Here is a 14,553-nt window from a genome sequence, read left to right on the forward strand (position 1 = left end):
ATAAAGCCAAAAAGGCATTATGGAAGCATAAAAAGCATTGTACACAATATATCTCATCCACAAAAGTTCAAATAAATCCTCAAGTTCACAGGACAGACATGTTAGTAACGGTTGTTGTACAGTATTGAAGCCTCACCCTGGCTATATTCATTAAACTGTTCACTCAGGTTTAATCCCATTAAGCAATATGTCACCTTCCCTTAGGGTATTTTAGTTCCTCATCCTATGTCATCAAAACAACCTAGTGCTTGATCCCAGGTCCACTAAGATGACTCTGGTTGATTTTCACTTAGTAAGCTCTGGATCTGGCCCCATCACAATGAATTCTGCTACAGCCCAACTCCTCTGTCTAAAAGACTGTATTGAGTATAGGAAATTCAAGCATCAGAAGTGATACATCTTTACTTTTAGATGGTGAGATTAGTATTTTTTTCACCTTGCATGCATAACTAACTTGGCTATATTCTAAAAGTTCTCTTTGCGTTACTTAGAGCCCCAAAATAACAAGGTCATGCCACGCGCATTCATATATATCTGTACCTGACTAGAAAATGAAAGCTTCTTTTCAGGTGTATTATTTTTGACTAGAAAATATAAAATTGCTTAATTCAGGACAACATTGTTTATTATTTGTATTACAGTAATGTCTACAAGTCCCAACCAAGATAAGGGGCACACTGAATGGATATTCTATAGCCTATAGTGGGACACAGTCTTTGCCTTGAATATCTTAGGGCTTGTCTTTACTAGGGATATGAACGAGTAGTCAACTAGTTGATTACCCGACAAGCCTAGGCTTTACTGGTAATCTAGTCAACTACTTGCATACCGCTGCGCCCCCCCTCCCTCTCCCACCCTCCACTGCCTCTGTATCAGAGGCAGCAAGGTAGGGGAGCAGGAGCCGGTGCTGGAAGGAGCAGGCTTAAAAGCCAGCTCCCCCCAGCACTGGCTCTGTGGTGCTGCCTGCCCCCACATCTCCCCATGCTGGGGACAAGGGAGGCTGCCACAAAGCAGCCTCTTCCAGTGGCAAGTCCTGGCTTCGCAGCAGCAGCCTCTGTCTGCAGGGAGCTTGGATACCCCCTGTGGACAGAGGTTGCTGCTGGAGAAGCCTCTGTTCACAGCCAGCCTCACCCACCCCTCCCTCTCCCTGTAGCCTCTATCAGCAGGGAGCTCAGACCCTGCCCCATGGACAGGGGCTGCTGCCATCCCACGCTGCTGCCTCTGATATAGAGGCAGCCGTGTGGTGCAGCAGGACTGCAAGAGGAACTGGTTTTTAAACTGGCTCCCCTTGCAGACTGGTTCCTGCCTGGTCACCCGGCACTGCTGCCTTTGATACAGAGGAAGCAGCGCAGGGTGCCGGGGGCCTCCCTGGGAGTGGGGCCAAAAGGCACATTCCCTTTTAAAAACAACCTTTTAAATAAATTCTCCCACCATAAGTCAGGGAGTAAGGTCAGAGTTTCATTCTAGATTATTATGAAGATATTGATGGATAGTCCCACTTGTCTTGTCACGTTAGCCTATTATTGTACAGGGATATATAGTTTGACTAGGCGTGGCCTCCTATTTAAGCATATATTTTATGACTGCGTAACTTGGTACTACAGCCTACATAACTTGAATTTTAGCCCCTAAGTAAGCATTTTAAACCAAATTTAGGCAGTTAGGGATACATGTCCGTGCCCTCACTACAGGAGGCCCATAGCCCCACAGCCATTACCTAGCTTCAGTCCTGCTTTTGACTCTGGCTCCTCACCATGGCTCTGACTCTTCTACTGGCACCCAGCCATGAGCCCCTCTGCTGGCCCTGGCTTCCAGTCTCACTCCCAGTCTCAGTTCCTGGTTCCCCACTGCAGCACCCGGGAGGGTACAGACCAAGTAATGGGGGGACAAACAAAAATAGTTGGGGATCATTGACCTATGCTGTAAAAAAAGAAAAAAAAAAAAAAAAAAAAAAAAAAAAAGAGATGTATCCATGAAGAAATCCAAAGAATCCCCCAAATTAAAGGATCATGCACAAATAAAGCCCTACCAACTGTGGACATTTTTCTTCCACTTTTTTCCATTTTCATCTTTCCCTTTTCATATTCTGTTAACAGCCTCCTCAATATTGTAATTCTGATTAGATCTATAGATACAGAAGTACATACCAAAGAGAGAGACTGCAGTTTGATGCAACATCACAATTAAAATAAATTATTAAAAAACTTGCAATACCTAGATTAGCTCAGCTTCACCCAGGCAATTGAAATACCACACAACCAAGGGTATTTCTGTAGCATACAAAGTATATTTTCAAAATTTTAAATGAACCCTGTTAACTGCTAATTCCCCATCAAAACTACCATGCTTTCACTGTTTCTGCCATCCCATTGTAATCAACGTACTTCAGCAACAGGAAAGCTCTGGAAACCAGCATTTCTGATCTTCATTGGAAGTCCAGTTTGCAGTCCCATTGTTGCGGTGCCGGCAGGTTCCCTATCTGGCTCCATGTGACATGTTCCTGCTGCTCTTGGGCAAAAGAAAGGGTTCCATGTGCTGCACCCCCACATCCCACCCTGAGTGTAGGTTCCACAGCTCCCAATGACCAGGAACTGCAGCCTGTGAGCAGAGGCAGAGAGCAGACCTCCCTAGTCATGTCTCTACCAAGGACCACAGGGACAAGTTGCGCTTGCAGGAAGCTGCCTGAGTTGAGTACCTCCTGGATCTAGCACTCCAAAACCTCTGCCATGTCCCAACCCCCTGTCCAGAGCCCTCTCCCTGAACCCCATCCACATCCAAACTCCCTTCCTCTTAGTTAACCAGAATTTTTTGACTTACCGGCACTCCCTGTTCCCCAACATGCTAGGTAACAAAGCTTTTACTGTAGCTGGAAAATTCAGCAACAGAAAAGATATTCCAGGATATTCAGTTAAAAAAAAAAAGAAACATCCTTTTTTTTATTATTTTTCAGTTATAACTAACAAAGACACTTTTCCTGTCTAGTATTTACATCAGTGACCTATTCTTGAGTCAACACTATTTACCACACTGGAGGCATTATTTATTTGGAGTCCATTGAAGGCTTTCCATTTACTATATTGGGATTTGGATTAGGCCTGTGTTCATTAACAGTGACTGTTTCTGAACATATCTCTTTCCAATTATTCTAAAGGAATACTCTCAAATAACTGTAGGCCCAGTGGTTATTAACTGAGTATGAATAACCACCAAAGCTAAATAACCGTTAGATGAAATGTAAACAAAGAGAAAAAGCACTAGCTACTATTGTTTCCGGACATCCTTGGAAAAAAAAGCAGTGATTAGTGTTCCATTGCATGGCTCTTTGGAGGATGACAGCAAAGGAAATCCATTTGCAAAGGTATCATAGACACTGTTGTTTTGAAGGCCACCAGCCAACAGATAAAACAACATTTTTACAAATGTTTTACAAACTGTTGTTACTTCATATGCAGTAGCCATACTTTTATTTGCTACTCATTTACTAAATATAGACAAGGAAACTCTTTCGACTAGTGAAAGTCATTCTTCTGGCAGCACTTTCTGCCTTGAAACTCAGTAGATTATTCTAAACTGCCTAGAAAAGCAAGCTCACAGACAGGAATCTTTGGAATAAAGCAATAAATAAATCTTAAAAAAAAAAAAAACACAACAGTGTTTATCCCCAAGAAATTAGTTCCAGAAAGCAAAGTCTGCCATTAAACAACCTAACAATATTACCATGTTTGTTGGACTTCCACTTGCTTCTGGAAAATTAACTCTTCACATGGATGCTGGCATCCAATTTCACAGAAATTAACTCTTCCATCAAAAATTAATATTGAATACATACACACTAGAAAGTGAGGAAATGTTGGGGTTGGAATTAATGGCAACACTATAATAAAAGAAGAATAGTGGCATCAGTTACAATTACAAGGAAATACAGTTGGGATATGGAACTTGGGCCAAATCATATCCTTTTTGTGGTTTAGGCTGAACACTCTCCAGAAGGAGGGAAAATCCCACTGCATGGGGTATTAAGAGACTGGCACATGCTGCTTGCATGCTGGAAGCATTCAGTAACACACACTATCTCATTATATTGTTGTATTTCCATCACTTAACATGTTGTTCAAAGCCCATGGCACTGTCTCAGCTTCTCGAGTTCCTATTTTGATGCATTTTAAATCCTTATGTTCAACCAGAACTCTACATCTGTACATTTTAAACCATCATATTCGATTTATATTACATATATGGTTATCATGAAAAACCTTAAACCATTTCCTACAGTCATCCAAAAATAATAAATCAGAAAAAATATTATTCTCACATGATGTACACTTAATGTTTTTTCTCAACAGCCTCCTCATATTTTTGGATAGGGTTGGATACACTGTACTTGGAAGCCTATCTTTATCTCACTCCACATACAAAAAACACACACTGGTTCCTGGAACTGAAAACAGCTGACAAAGGCTAGAAGTAATAATGGACTTCAAGCAGCTTGAAAGTCAGTCAGGACTTAAATTCAATTTCTAAAGAAAACACAGATATAGGAAAATGCTAAAAGATATTGCAGTTTGATCCATCAGCAAAACATTAAAATCTCTTAATAGAGTGATATCAGTCATTCTGGCATCTGTATCACACTGTTGACTCATATTCAATGAGTGATTCCACTGTAATACCCAGACCCTTTTGAGTTGACCTAGTGCCTACCCAGTTATTCCCCATTTTGTAACTGTAAATTTGATTTTTCTTTCCTTAGTGAAGTACTTTGCACTTGTCTTTATTGAACTGCATCTCGCTGAATTCAGATCAATTCTCCAGTTGGTTAATGTCATTTTGAATTCTTCAAAGTGCTTAAAACCTCTGCCAACTTGGCGTCATCTGCAAATTTTATAAGTATGCTCCCAACTACATTATACAATTCATTAATTAAAGTATTGAATCGTACCAAACCCAGGCTTGACACCTATGGGATGTCCATTACATTCACTTGCCCATTTTGATAGCAAACCATTGATAATACTATTTAAGTATGGTTTTTTTCAGCTACTTGGCACCCTCCCCCAGTAAATTCATCCAAACCATATTTCAGTATGAGAATGCCATATTAGACTGATGATATATTTGCATGTAACCTATTCCACAGCTTTAAAATAACTCTCATAACATATAAAACTCACTCAACCGGAAGGCCCATTCTGAATAGCTAATCACCGCAAATTATTAAAAAAAGTAATGTAGTAGATTGGAGCAGATTTGTCAGTGAGATTCATCACAGCAAACAAAACTGCTGAGTTCTCTTGCTATACCTCTTAAGATGTAGTTCTGATAGTTCTGGTCTGCCTCAGCTCCCACTTTTATCAAGCAAGTCAGGCCTTCAGCCACAACAAACTCGTGAACCAAATCCTTGTCATCCTGCCAGAGAAGAAGAGAAAGGGAGAGAAAACAGATACTATATTACAAATCTCAAAGACAAGGAAACATTTTTTGTCATAACATGAACTAAAATATACAGTCTGTGGTTTTTACTTTCTATTCAAATTAAATGAACTAAGCATACTCTTTCCTATAAGTCAGAACTAGACCAAGAATTCTTCTATCAACCAAGCCAGAATCATACTATGACCATTCTATGGAACTCAGAGTGTGAAATTTTTCACAGTCCACAGCAACAAAACAAGGTCTATCTAATTTCTAGATGGAGACCAAATATATGTATACACCACAATTCAACAACCACAGTTGGCCAATGAGCTTCCAGGCCTTGGATGCAGGCTACAAAATTGTTGTGTAGATGTTGAGGGTTGGTCTGGAGTTCAGACTCTTAGACCCTCCCTGCTTCTCAGAATCCCAGGGCTCAAGTTCCAGTCTAAGCCCAAACATGTATGCTGTAATTTTACAGTCCTTTAGCCAGAGCCTCAGAAGCCTAAGATCATGGACATGGGTGTTCAAATACAGTGTACACATGTGCTAAGATCCGGTGGCAAGATCTCTCTTTTTGTTAATAGCCATCCTTTGGGATTTACTACACAAGTGCATCTCGTTTATGAAATTTTGATAGGAATACAAACTGAGTAAGGATTTCAAGAATTTGACCCACAGTTTTCAGTTGGTTGGTTAATTTCTTTAGATAAGAATACAGGCAGTCCCCGGGTTATGTACAAGATAGGGACTGCAGGTTTGTTCTTAAGTTGAATTTGTACGTAAGTCGGATCTGGTACATATTGTACCCCAGGTGTCCCTGATTCAGCCGCTGCTGAAATTGACCAGCGGCTGACTACAGAAAGCCCGAGGCAGAGCTGCTTTGCCTCGGGCTTCCTGGAATCAGCCGCTGATCAGTTTCAGCAGCAGCTGCCTTCGGGACACCTGGGGTAGAGCAGCTGGGGTGCTGCCAGGTTGGTCCCCGCAGCGCCAAGGTGCGGCGCTGCAGGGACCAACCCAGCAGTGCCCCAGCTGCTCTGTCCCAGGCGTCCAGATTCAGCCGCTGTTGAAACTGACCAGCAGCGGCTGAATCGGACACGCCTGGGGCAGAGCAGCTGGAGTGCTGCTGGGTTGGTCTGGTAGCGTCGACCGTTGGCGCGGCAGGACCAAACCGGCAGCACCCCAGTTGCTCTACCCCAGGAGTCGGTGAGAAAAGCCTGGTCTGCTGCCCCCCTCCCCCCCCCCCGCCCAGCAGACCAGGGAGACGCGGAGCGGCTTTTCTCGCCGCGAAGGACGCGGGAGGCGGGACCGCGGCGCGTCTTGGCGGTCCCGCCGCCCGCGTCCTCCGCAGCGAGAAAAGCCGCTCCGCGTCTCCCTGGTCTGCTGGGGGGGGGGAGTGCTAGCTCCGCATCTCCCTGGTCTGCTGAGGGGAAGTGCCCCCCACTCCGCCGGAGGCGGCGACAGTGGGGGACGCACCCCCACTAGCTGTGCCACCCCCCCCCCCGTTTGTAACTAGGGGTCCGACTTACATCGGATTGACGTAACCCGGGGATTTACTGTATAATGTAGACTAATGAAGAAACGAAAGACTCAATAAAAACTGTATGCACCAATGAATTAATTTCTAACAACATAAGCTACCAAATCAGAGGATAATTCAATTGCACATCAACTAATTTGATCTATGCCATCAAAAGCCAGCATTGTCCCCCTGTTATATATACTGGACAAACGACAGTCCCTATGGGAAAGAATCAATGGACACAAATCAGATATACATAAAGGGAACATACAAAAACCTGTTGGGAGAGCACTTCAGTCTACCTAATCACACTTTAAAAGATCTCCAGGTGGAGGTCTTATCACAAACCAATTCTACAAGTCAAATACACAGAGAGGTGTTGGAATTACAATTCATCCACAAGTTCAATTCTCATGCTGAGGGTTTCAATTGTGATGACGGATAGGTGGGACACTATCAACCTAACATTCAATGAAGGTGCAAACAGCTCTTTGTCTGTGTAGATTCTAGTGTTAACACCCTTTCTATCTATTACTATCCTTTGATCTGTTTCTTTTCAACTATCCAATCTTTAGGTGTTTATAGATTGCCAGTTCTGCCTACTTGTTTTTCCCTTTGATATTTCTATATTCTCTGCTCCTTGTTTCCTGCTCCCCCCTTTCCCCCCTTCTTCCCTATTTATTTTGGGTTTGCACATCCTAAACTCAAAACTCCGGTCATTTGTAGAAGTGGGCTGTGCCCACAGAAGCTCATGATACCATCTACATGTTTTGTTAGTCTATAAAGTGCTACCAGACCATTTGTTGTTTTTAAAGTTTATCCTCTACAGAATAACTTGGCTACCCCCTGCAAATTAGAAAGTGTTTCTCAAATAGCAGGAATTGAGTGAAAACCATTTCAAATTGTAAAATTTTGCATAAAGAAAAATATCAGTGTTCAAGCACAGTGGCTGTCATTTAAAAAGTCAGCATTTAGAGTTACCTCAAAATAGTACTGCATGTTAATATTTAAGTTCCTAGCATTAAAAAAATCCTATTACCCTGCAAGGTATAATCCTTTCCCCCAGAAAATGATCAGAATTAATTCTGCAGGCCAAGTATAATTTTAAATGACATGATTTTACACATTTGGAATTAGTTTCATATTCACCTCTACTGTCATATTGGTACGATGACCAGTCCAAACTTAACAGAAACTTGAGTAACTTCTAGCATCAGAGATTCTTTTTTGTTAATCATTAATTATTATGGCAACAACAATACTTGTTGACTTAAGGACCAATACCCATAACAATGAGAATAATTAACTACATCTGTGCCATTCTGGTTAATATAATACCACTTCAGGACTGTGGTTTACAATTTGCCATTAGTTAAATTTGATAGTGGTGATTTTTGCAAGTCATTTCTTGGACCACCAGTCTTTTATGTAGCATAATTGAATGCTCAAACTTACAAAAAGTCACTGGATAGTTAATTAAGCAGCAGCTGATTGGATGACTAAATCAATCGACCATGGAAGCAAGGGCGGAGAATGTCAAACTTATGGGCTACATCTAACCCATTGCTTGATTTCTTCCAAACCGCAGCAAATCTTTATGCCACAGGCTGGAAGCCCTGGTATGTTGCTGCGGCACTTAGGCATGTGGAGAGCAGGGAAGGTCTATGTGCTGCTGCTCCCACCCCCAGCAATGGCTCTGCAGCTCCCACTGGCTGAGAAGCATGTACAATGGAAGTGTAAGGCGGGGCCTGTAGGTGCAAGTGGTGTACACCATTCAGAGCCACATGCTGGACCCTCCATGTAGGGGCCAGACATGGCGGCTGCTTCCGGGAGTGTTGCAGGGCCAGGGAAGGGAGGGAGCCTGCCTTAGTCCTGCTGCACTGCTAACCAGGAGCCACCTCAAGAAAGTACTGCCTAGCCAGAGTCCACACTCTTAGCTGCCTCACCCAGGTTAGAACTCCCTCCTGAGCTCTGAATCCCTCATTCCCTCTGAGACTCTGCACCTCCATCTGGAGCCCTAACCTGCTCCCACACTTCAACCTCCATCCCCAATTGGAGCCCCATCTTGCATCCTGAGCCCCTCATTTTTGCTCTCCCCCGAGCCTCCCCACCATGGGGTTGGAACTGTGACTGCAGCTTGCCAGAACTAATGGTAAACAAATCATTGTGGTATTTCAACATACAGCAAGATTATGGTGTCTAAGCCCCATAGGAAAAAAAAATTACCAGAAAAAAGAAGTTACCAAAAATTAGTAATGGGAGAGTAAGTTTACTAAAGGTGCCAAAAAGAGTCTTCTTCAAAATAACTTTTTGGCAAGTTGTTATTGCTTTTATTCAAATTAATAAAAAATAATATTAGAACCTTAGCAATAATTTAGAAACCATTGAGATACAAGGAACACATCTCCAAATATATATTGCCAATCAGAATTACAACTGAAGTAAGTTAAATTGGTTGGTAACTATCTTTTGCAGGATGCATTACTTTTCTATTAGAAATACCTTGTGGGCACCTTTCTAAAAATCTTGATAGGATATTGAGCCTTTCCTCAATGGTTTTCAATGTATTTGAGTTGACAGATAAAATGATCCCTGCTGGAGTGGATAAGGCATAGCACAAGAAATATTGAAAAATACAATAACCATGTTCCAGTATTTATAAAATGTATTTAACATATCAATTTTGGAAGAGCTATAACATATGAAAGATACAAAAAAAGTCCAATCCACAACCCACAGAAGTCAATAGGAGTCTTTCTACAGGTGTCAGTGAGCTTTAGATGAGGTCCTTCAGGTGCAAAAAAAGGGCTTTCTTAGGGCAAGTTTACACTAGAAGCGCTACAGATGCACCAATACAGCTGTGCCACTCTAACACATTACGTCGACAGGAGAGATCTCTCCCGTCAGTATAATAAAATCAGCTGCATGAGAGGAGATAGCTAAGTTGGTGGAAGAGTTGTCGATACCAGCACTTAATTTAAAGCAACTTGCAAATTTAAAACTTAGAATGGTGGCTTATTCACACCCTGAATAATGTAAATTATTCCTGCATAAGTGGTAATGTGCACCAGTCCTTAGAAATCTCCCTCTAAACTGTTACTGGAATGGATGCATAGTTATTTTATGTTTGTACTTCTACCATAATATCATTCACGTACAAAAAAGCTAACATAAGAATGGCCATACTGGGTGAGACCAAAGATCCATCTAGCCCAGTCTCCTGTCTGCTGACAGTGGCCAATGCCAGATGCCGCAGAGGGAGTGAACACAACAGATAAAAAAAGAAATAACAAAATGTTTTTTAAGTACATTAGAAGCAGGAAGCCTGCTAAAAAGCCTGTGGGTCCCCTAGATGATCGAGCTATAAAAGGAGCAATCAAGGACGATAAAGTCATTGCGGAGAAACTAAATGATTTCTTTGCTTCAGTCTTCACGGCTGAGGATGTTGGGGAGATTCCTGAATCTGCACCGTCCTTTGTGGGTGATGAATATGAGGAACTGTCCCGGATTGAAGTGTCATTAGAGGAGGTTTTGGAACAAATAGAAAAACTTAATGTTAACAAATCTCCAGGACCGGATGGCATTCATTCAAGGGTTCTAAAAGAACTTAAATGGGAAATTGCTGAGCTATTATCTGTGGTTTGTAACCTATCCTTTAAATCAGCTTCCGTACCTAATGACTGGAAGGTAGCCAACGTGACACCAATATTTAAAAAGGGCTCTAGAGGTGATCCTGGCAATTATAGACCGGTAAGTCTAACTTCAGTACCGGGCAAATTAGTCGAAACAATAGTAAAGAGTAAAATTGTGAAGCATGTAGAAGAACATAATTTGTTGGACAAAAGTCAACATGGTTTCTGTAAAGGGAAATCCTGTCTTACTAATCCATTAGAGTTCTTTGAAGGGGTTAACAAACATGCGGACAAGGGGGATCCAGTAGATATAGTATACTTGGATTTTCAGAAAGCCTTTGACAAGGTCCCTCACCAAAGGCTCTTGTGTAAATTACATGGCCATGTGATAAGAGGGAAGGTCCTTTCTTGGATTGAGAACTGGCTAAAAGACAGGAAACAAAGGGTAGGAATAAATGGTAAATTTTCAGATTGAAGAGGAGTAACTAGTGGTGTACCCCAAGGGTCAGTCCTGGGACCAATCCTTTTCAACTTATTCATAAATGATCTGGAGAAAGGGGTAAGCAGTGAGGTAGTAAAGTTTTCAGATGATACCAAACTGTTTAGGATAGTCAAGACAGAAGCAGACTGTGAGGGACGCCAAGAAGATCTCACCAAACTGAGTGACTGGGCAACAAAATGGCAAATGAAATTTAATGTGGATAAGTGTAAAGTAATGCACATCGGGAAAAATAACCCCAACTATACATACAGTATGATGGGGGCTAATTTGGCTACGACAAATCAGGAAAGAGATCTTGGAGTTATCGTGGACAGTTCTCTGAAAACTTCCACACAGTGTGCAGTGGCGGTCAAAAAGGCAAATAGGATGCTAGGAATTATTAGGAAAGGGATAGAAAATAAGACCCAGAATATCTTACTGCCCCTGTATAAAACTATGGTACACCCACATCTTGAATACTGTGTACAGATGTGGTCTCCTCACCTCAAAAAAGATATTTTGGCCTTGGAAAGGGTTCAGAAAAGGGCAACTAAAATGATTAGGGGTTTGGAACGGGTCCCATATGAGGAGAGGCTAAAGAGACTGGGATTTTTCAGTTTAGAAAAGAGGAGACTGAGGGGGGATATGATAGAGGTCTATAAAATCATGAGTGGTGTGGAGAGGGCTGATAAAGAAAAGTTATTTATTAGTTCCCATAATAGAAGAACTAGAGGACACCAAATGAAATTAATGGGTAGCAGGTTTAAAATTAATAAAAGGAAGTTCTTCTGCACACAGCGTGTTGTCAACCTGTGGAACTCCTTGCCAGAGGAGGCTGTGAAGGCTAGGACTATAATAGAGTTTAAAGAGAAGCTGGATAAATTCATGGAGGTTAGGTCCATAAAAGGCTATTAGCCAGGGGATAAAATGGTGTCGTTGGCCTCTGTTTGTCAGAGGCTGGAGAGGGATGGCAGGAGACAAATCGCTTGATCATTGTCTTCGGTCAACCCTCTCTGGGGTACCTGGTGCTGGCCACTGTCGGTAGACAGGATACTGGGCTAGATGGACCTTTGGTCTGACCCGGTACGGCCGTTCTTATGTTCTTATGTTATAATAATCATGTGATCCCTCTTCCTTCATCCATTTTCAGACAAACAGAGGCTAGGGACACGATTCCTAATAATGTGGGCTAATAGTCATTGATGGACCTAACCTCCATGAATTTATCTAGCTCTTTATTGAACCCTGTTAAAATCCTACTGTTCATAACATCTTCTGGCAAGGAGTTCCACAGGTTGACTGTGCGCTGCAGGAAAAAAAACGTCCTTTTGTTTGTTTTAAACCTGCTTCCTATTAATTACATTGGTGACCCCTAGTTCGTATATTATGGGAACAAGTAAATAACTTTTCCTTATTTACTTTTTGCACAGCAGCTGGCCCTAGAAATCACCTGAGCAGAGATCCCGGGGTGACCAGAAAAGTCATGGCGTGGTGGCAACCATCAGAGGTCCCCAGACAGTCAGAGCAGATGCTGTTCAGCGGCCACTGCTACTGGCCTGGCCCGGCCCCGCCCCGGACACTCTTCCAGAAGCAGTCCCTAGAATGCTCCCCAGCAGCAACCCCTACAAAATTTAGTTCATAGGCTCTGAATTTTTTATCATTGCCCAGGACCTGTCCATGACTTTCGCCCTTAACTGTGGTTTTCTGTCATGCAGGATAAAATAACCATGTCTGAATATTCACTCGTGTCTTAATGTCATATTAATTCAGATTAATTTTCCTTTTGTTCGTTTTAAACCTGCTTCCTATTAATTACATTTGGTGACCCCTAGTTCTTATATTATGGGATCAAGTAAATAACTTTTCCTTATTTACTTTTTCCACAGCAGTCATGATTATATATCTCTATCATATCCCTAGACCTGTATCATATCCCTATTCTTACATATCCTTTACATTCTTAATGAGATATGCAGTATGTGTTTGGAGTCATTGCTTTTTCTTTCATAAATGAAATGTTATCAAAAGGGCTAAAGTAGTAAACTATTGCCCTGAAGATTGATCCACGATTGAAGTGAGATATATTGCATTGGGATTTCAGAGAAAATGAAGGGGATGAAGAAATTTTAATCACACTACTTGTAAAGCACTGAATAAACACACCAAGATTGAATTTGAAAAAGGTTTTTAAAGTACTCTTCCTTCCCCCCAATAAAAGGAGAAAAAGTGTCATGAAGCAGAGTATAAATACATCATCTTGTAGACATACATTTGCACTCTGTTCATTATCTATTCCATCATGTATGCATGATGTAAGGAAAGAAACAAACATCTGGAATGTGCAAAGAAAGATGAAAGAAATCCAAATCCACATATCCTAAATGGAAAGGAAAATGTTTATATCAAATTGCTGTACTACGGTAATCTTTTCAAACCCATTAACTCACTGACTTGCCAGTTAGGTGACCTCAAGAGTAAAGGCTATTCTACCAATGGTAAGTGGTTCACTGTTTCCTGAAAAGAGAGCATTCATTCTGTAGATTATATAGAGCAGCAACAGTGCATGACAAGTATTTGTGGCCTATGGGTGATAACAACTAATGGGGGCAGAGGGAGGTTTGTCATTTCTTAGGGAAATATTGCTAAGATTTATGACCCCATAATCAGCAGACATTAAAGCACTGATGAGAAAAGCAGCAAAATACAGTCAAATCTCCATACGCTTCCTTCTAAGCTTCTACAACCATAAACATTGTACAGTAACACAGAGATCAGCTACTTAAGGACTTTACAAAAAGATGCTGGTGGCCCTGTCAGCTAAATATATTATAAACATCCATTAATAAGTTTGGAACAGATAAAACCCTTAAACAAAAGTAAGCATTTCAGGACCAAAACCAGGAACAATTATGTATGTATAATTCTACACTATTTTATTCCAATAAGACATCAACCAGAACTCTAAATATATTTAACCTATGTAAAGTTTACTTGTTAAGTAAGTGGCTGGCAAATGTAATATTTACAAACTGTTATACTTAACCTTTCCAAAGTCTGCTATTTCCATGGATCATGTGTTTTAAAAGTTCACCCAATTGTATTATTTTATTTGTCAGAGAAATTTTTTCTCTTACCAGATTTTTCAGAAAATTATCTGCCAGAAAAACAGAATAGAGTAAATAAAAAAAAAAAAAAAAAAAAAAAAAAAAACAGCTCAAACAAGCACTGCAGACAGCTGTATTCCAAGCATTTGGGGATGTTAGATTAGTTATTTGTTAATCATGTTCAGATGTCCACATATTTTTGTTTTACATGGCCAACAGCTGTGCAATTTACTAGATGCTTCCTTCCCACCGGAGCTTTTGAGACAGAGAGAGAAAGAGAGAGTGCACATGCGAGTGCCAGGGGAATTTCTACCAAAGGGCAACTCATTTTTATGCCTTTCCTTTCTCTAAAACAACTTCTGTATTCCTCTTGGAGACCCTGAGGAGTTCTATATTTATTCC

At 41.3% G+C, this 14,553-nt stretch overlaps 1 protein-coding gene across 11 annotated transcripts in view; it reads right to left on the reverse strand.

Annotated features, from left to right (window-relative positions):
• Positions 1-14,553, reverse strand: part of FHOD3 (formin homology 2 domain containing 3) — a 592,306-nt gene that overhangs the window by 270,046 nt on the left and 307,707 nt on the right. For all 11 annotated transcript variants that reach the window (XM_075921655.2, XM_075921653.2, XM_075921652.2 and 8 more), the window contains one exon: positions 5,301-5,406. In XM_075921655.2, coding sequence (XP_075777770.2) covers positions 5,301-5,406 — 106 coding nt within the window. The remainder of the gene's footprint in view (positions 1-5,300; positions 5,407-14,553) is intronic.

The sequence above is a fragment of the Pelodiscus sinensis genome, chromosome 2 (assembly GCF_052426305.1).
Source record: "Pelodiscus sinensis isolate ZL-2025 chromosome 2, ASM5242630v1, whole genome shotgun sequence".
Lineage (NCBI taxonomy): Eukaryota > Metazoa > Chordata > Testudines > Trionychidae > Pelodiscus > Pelodiscus sinensis.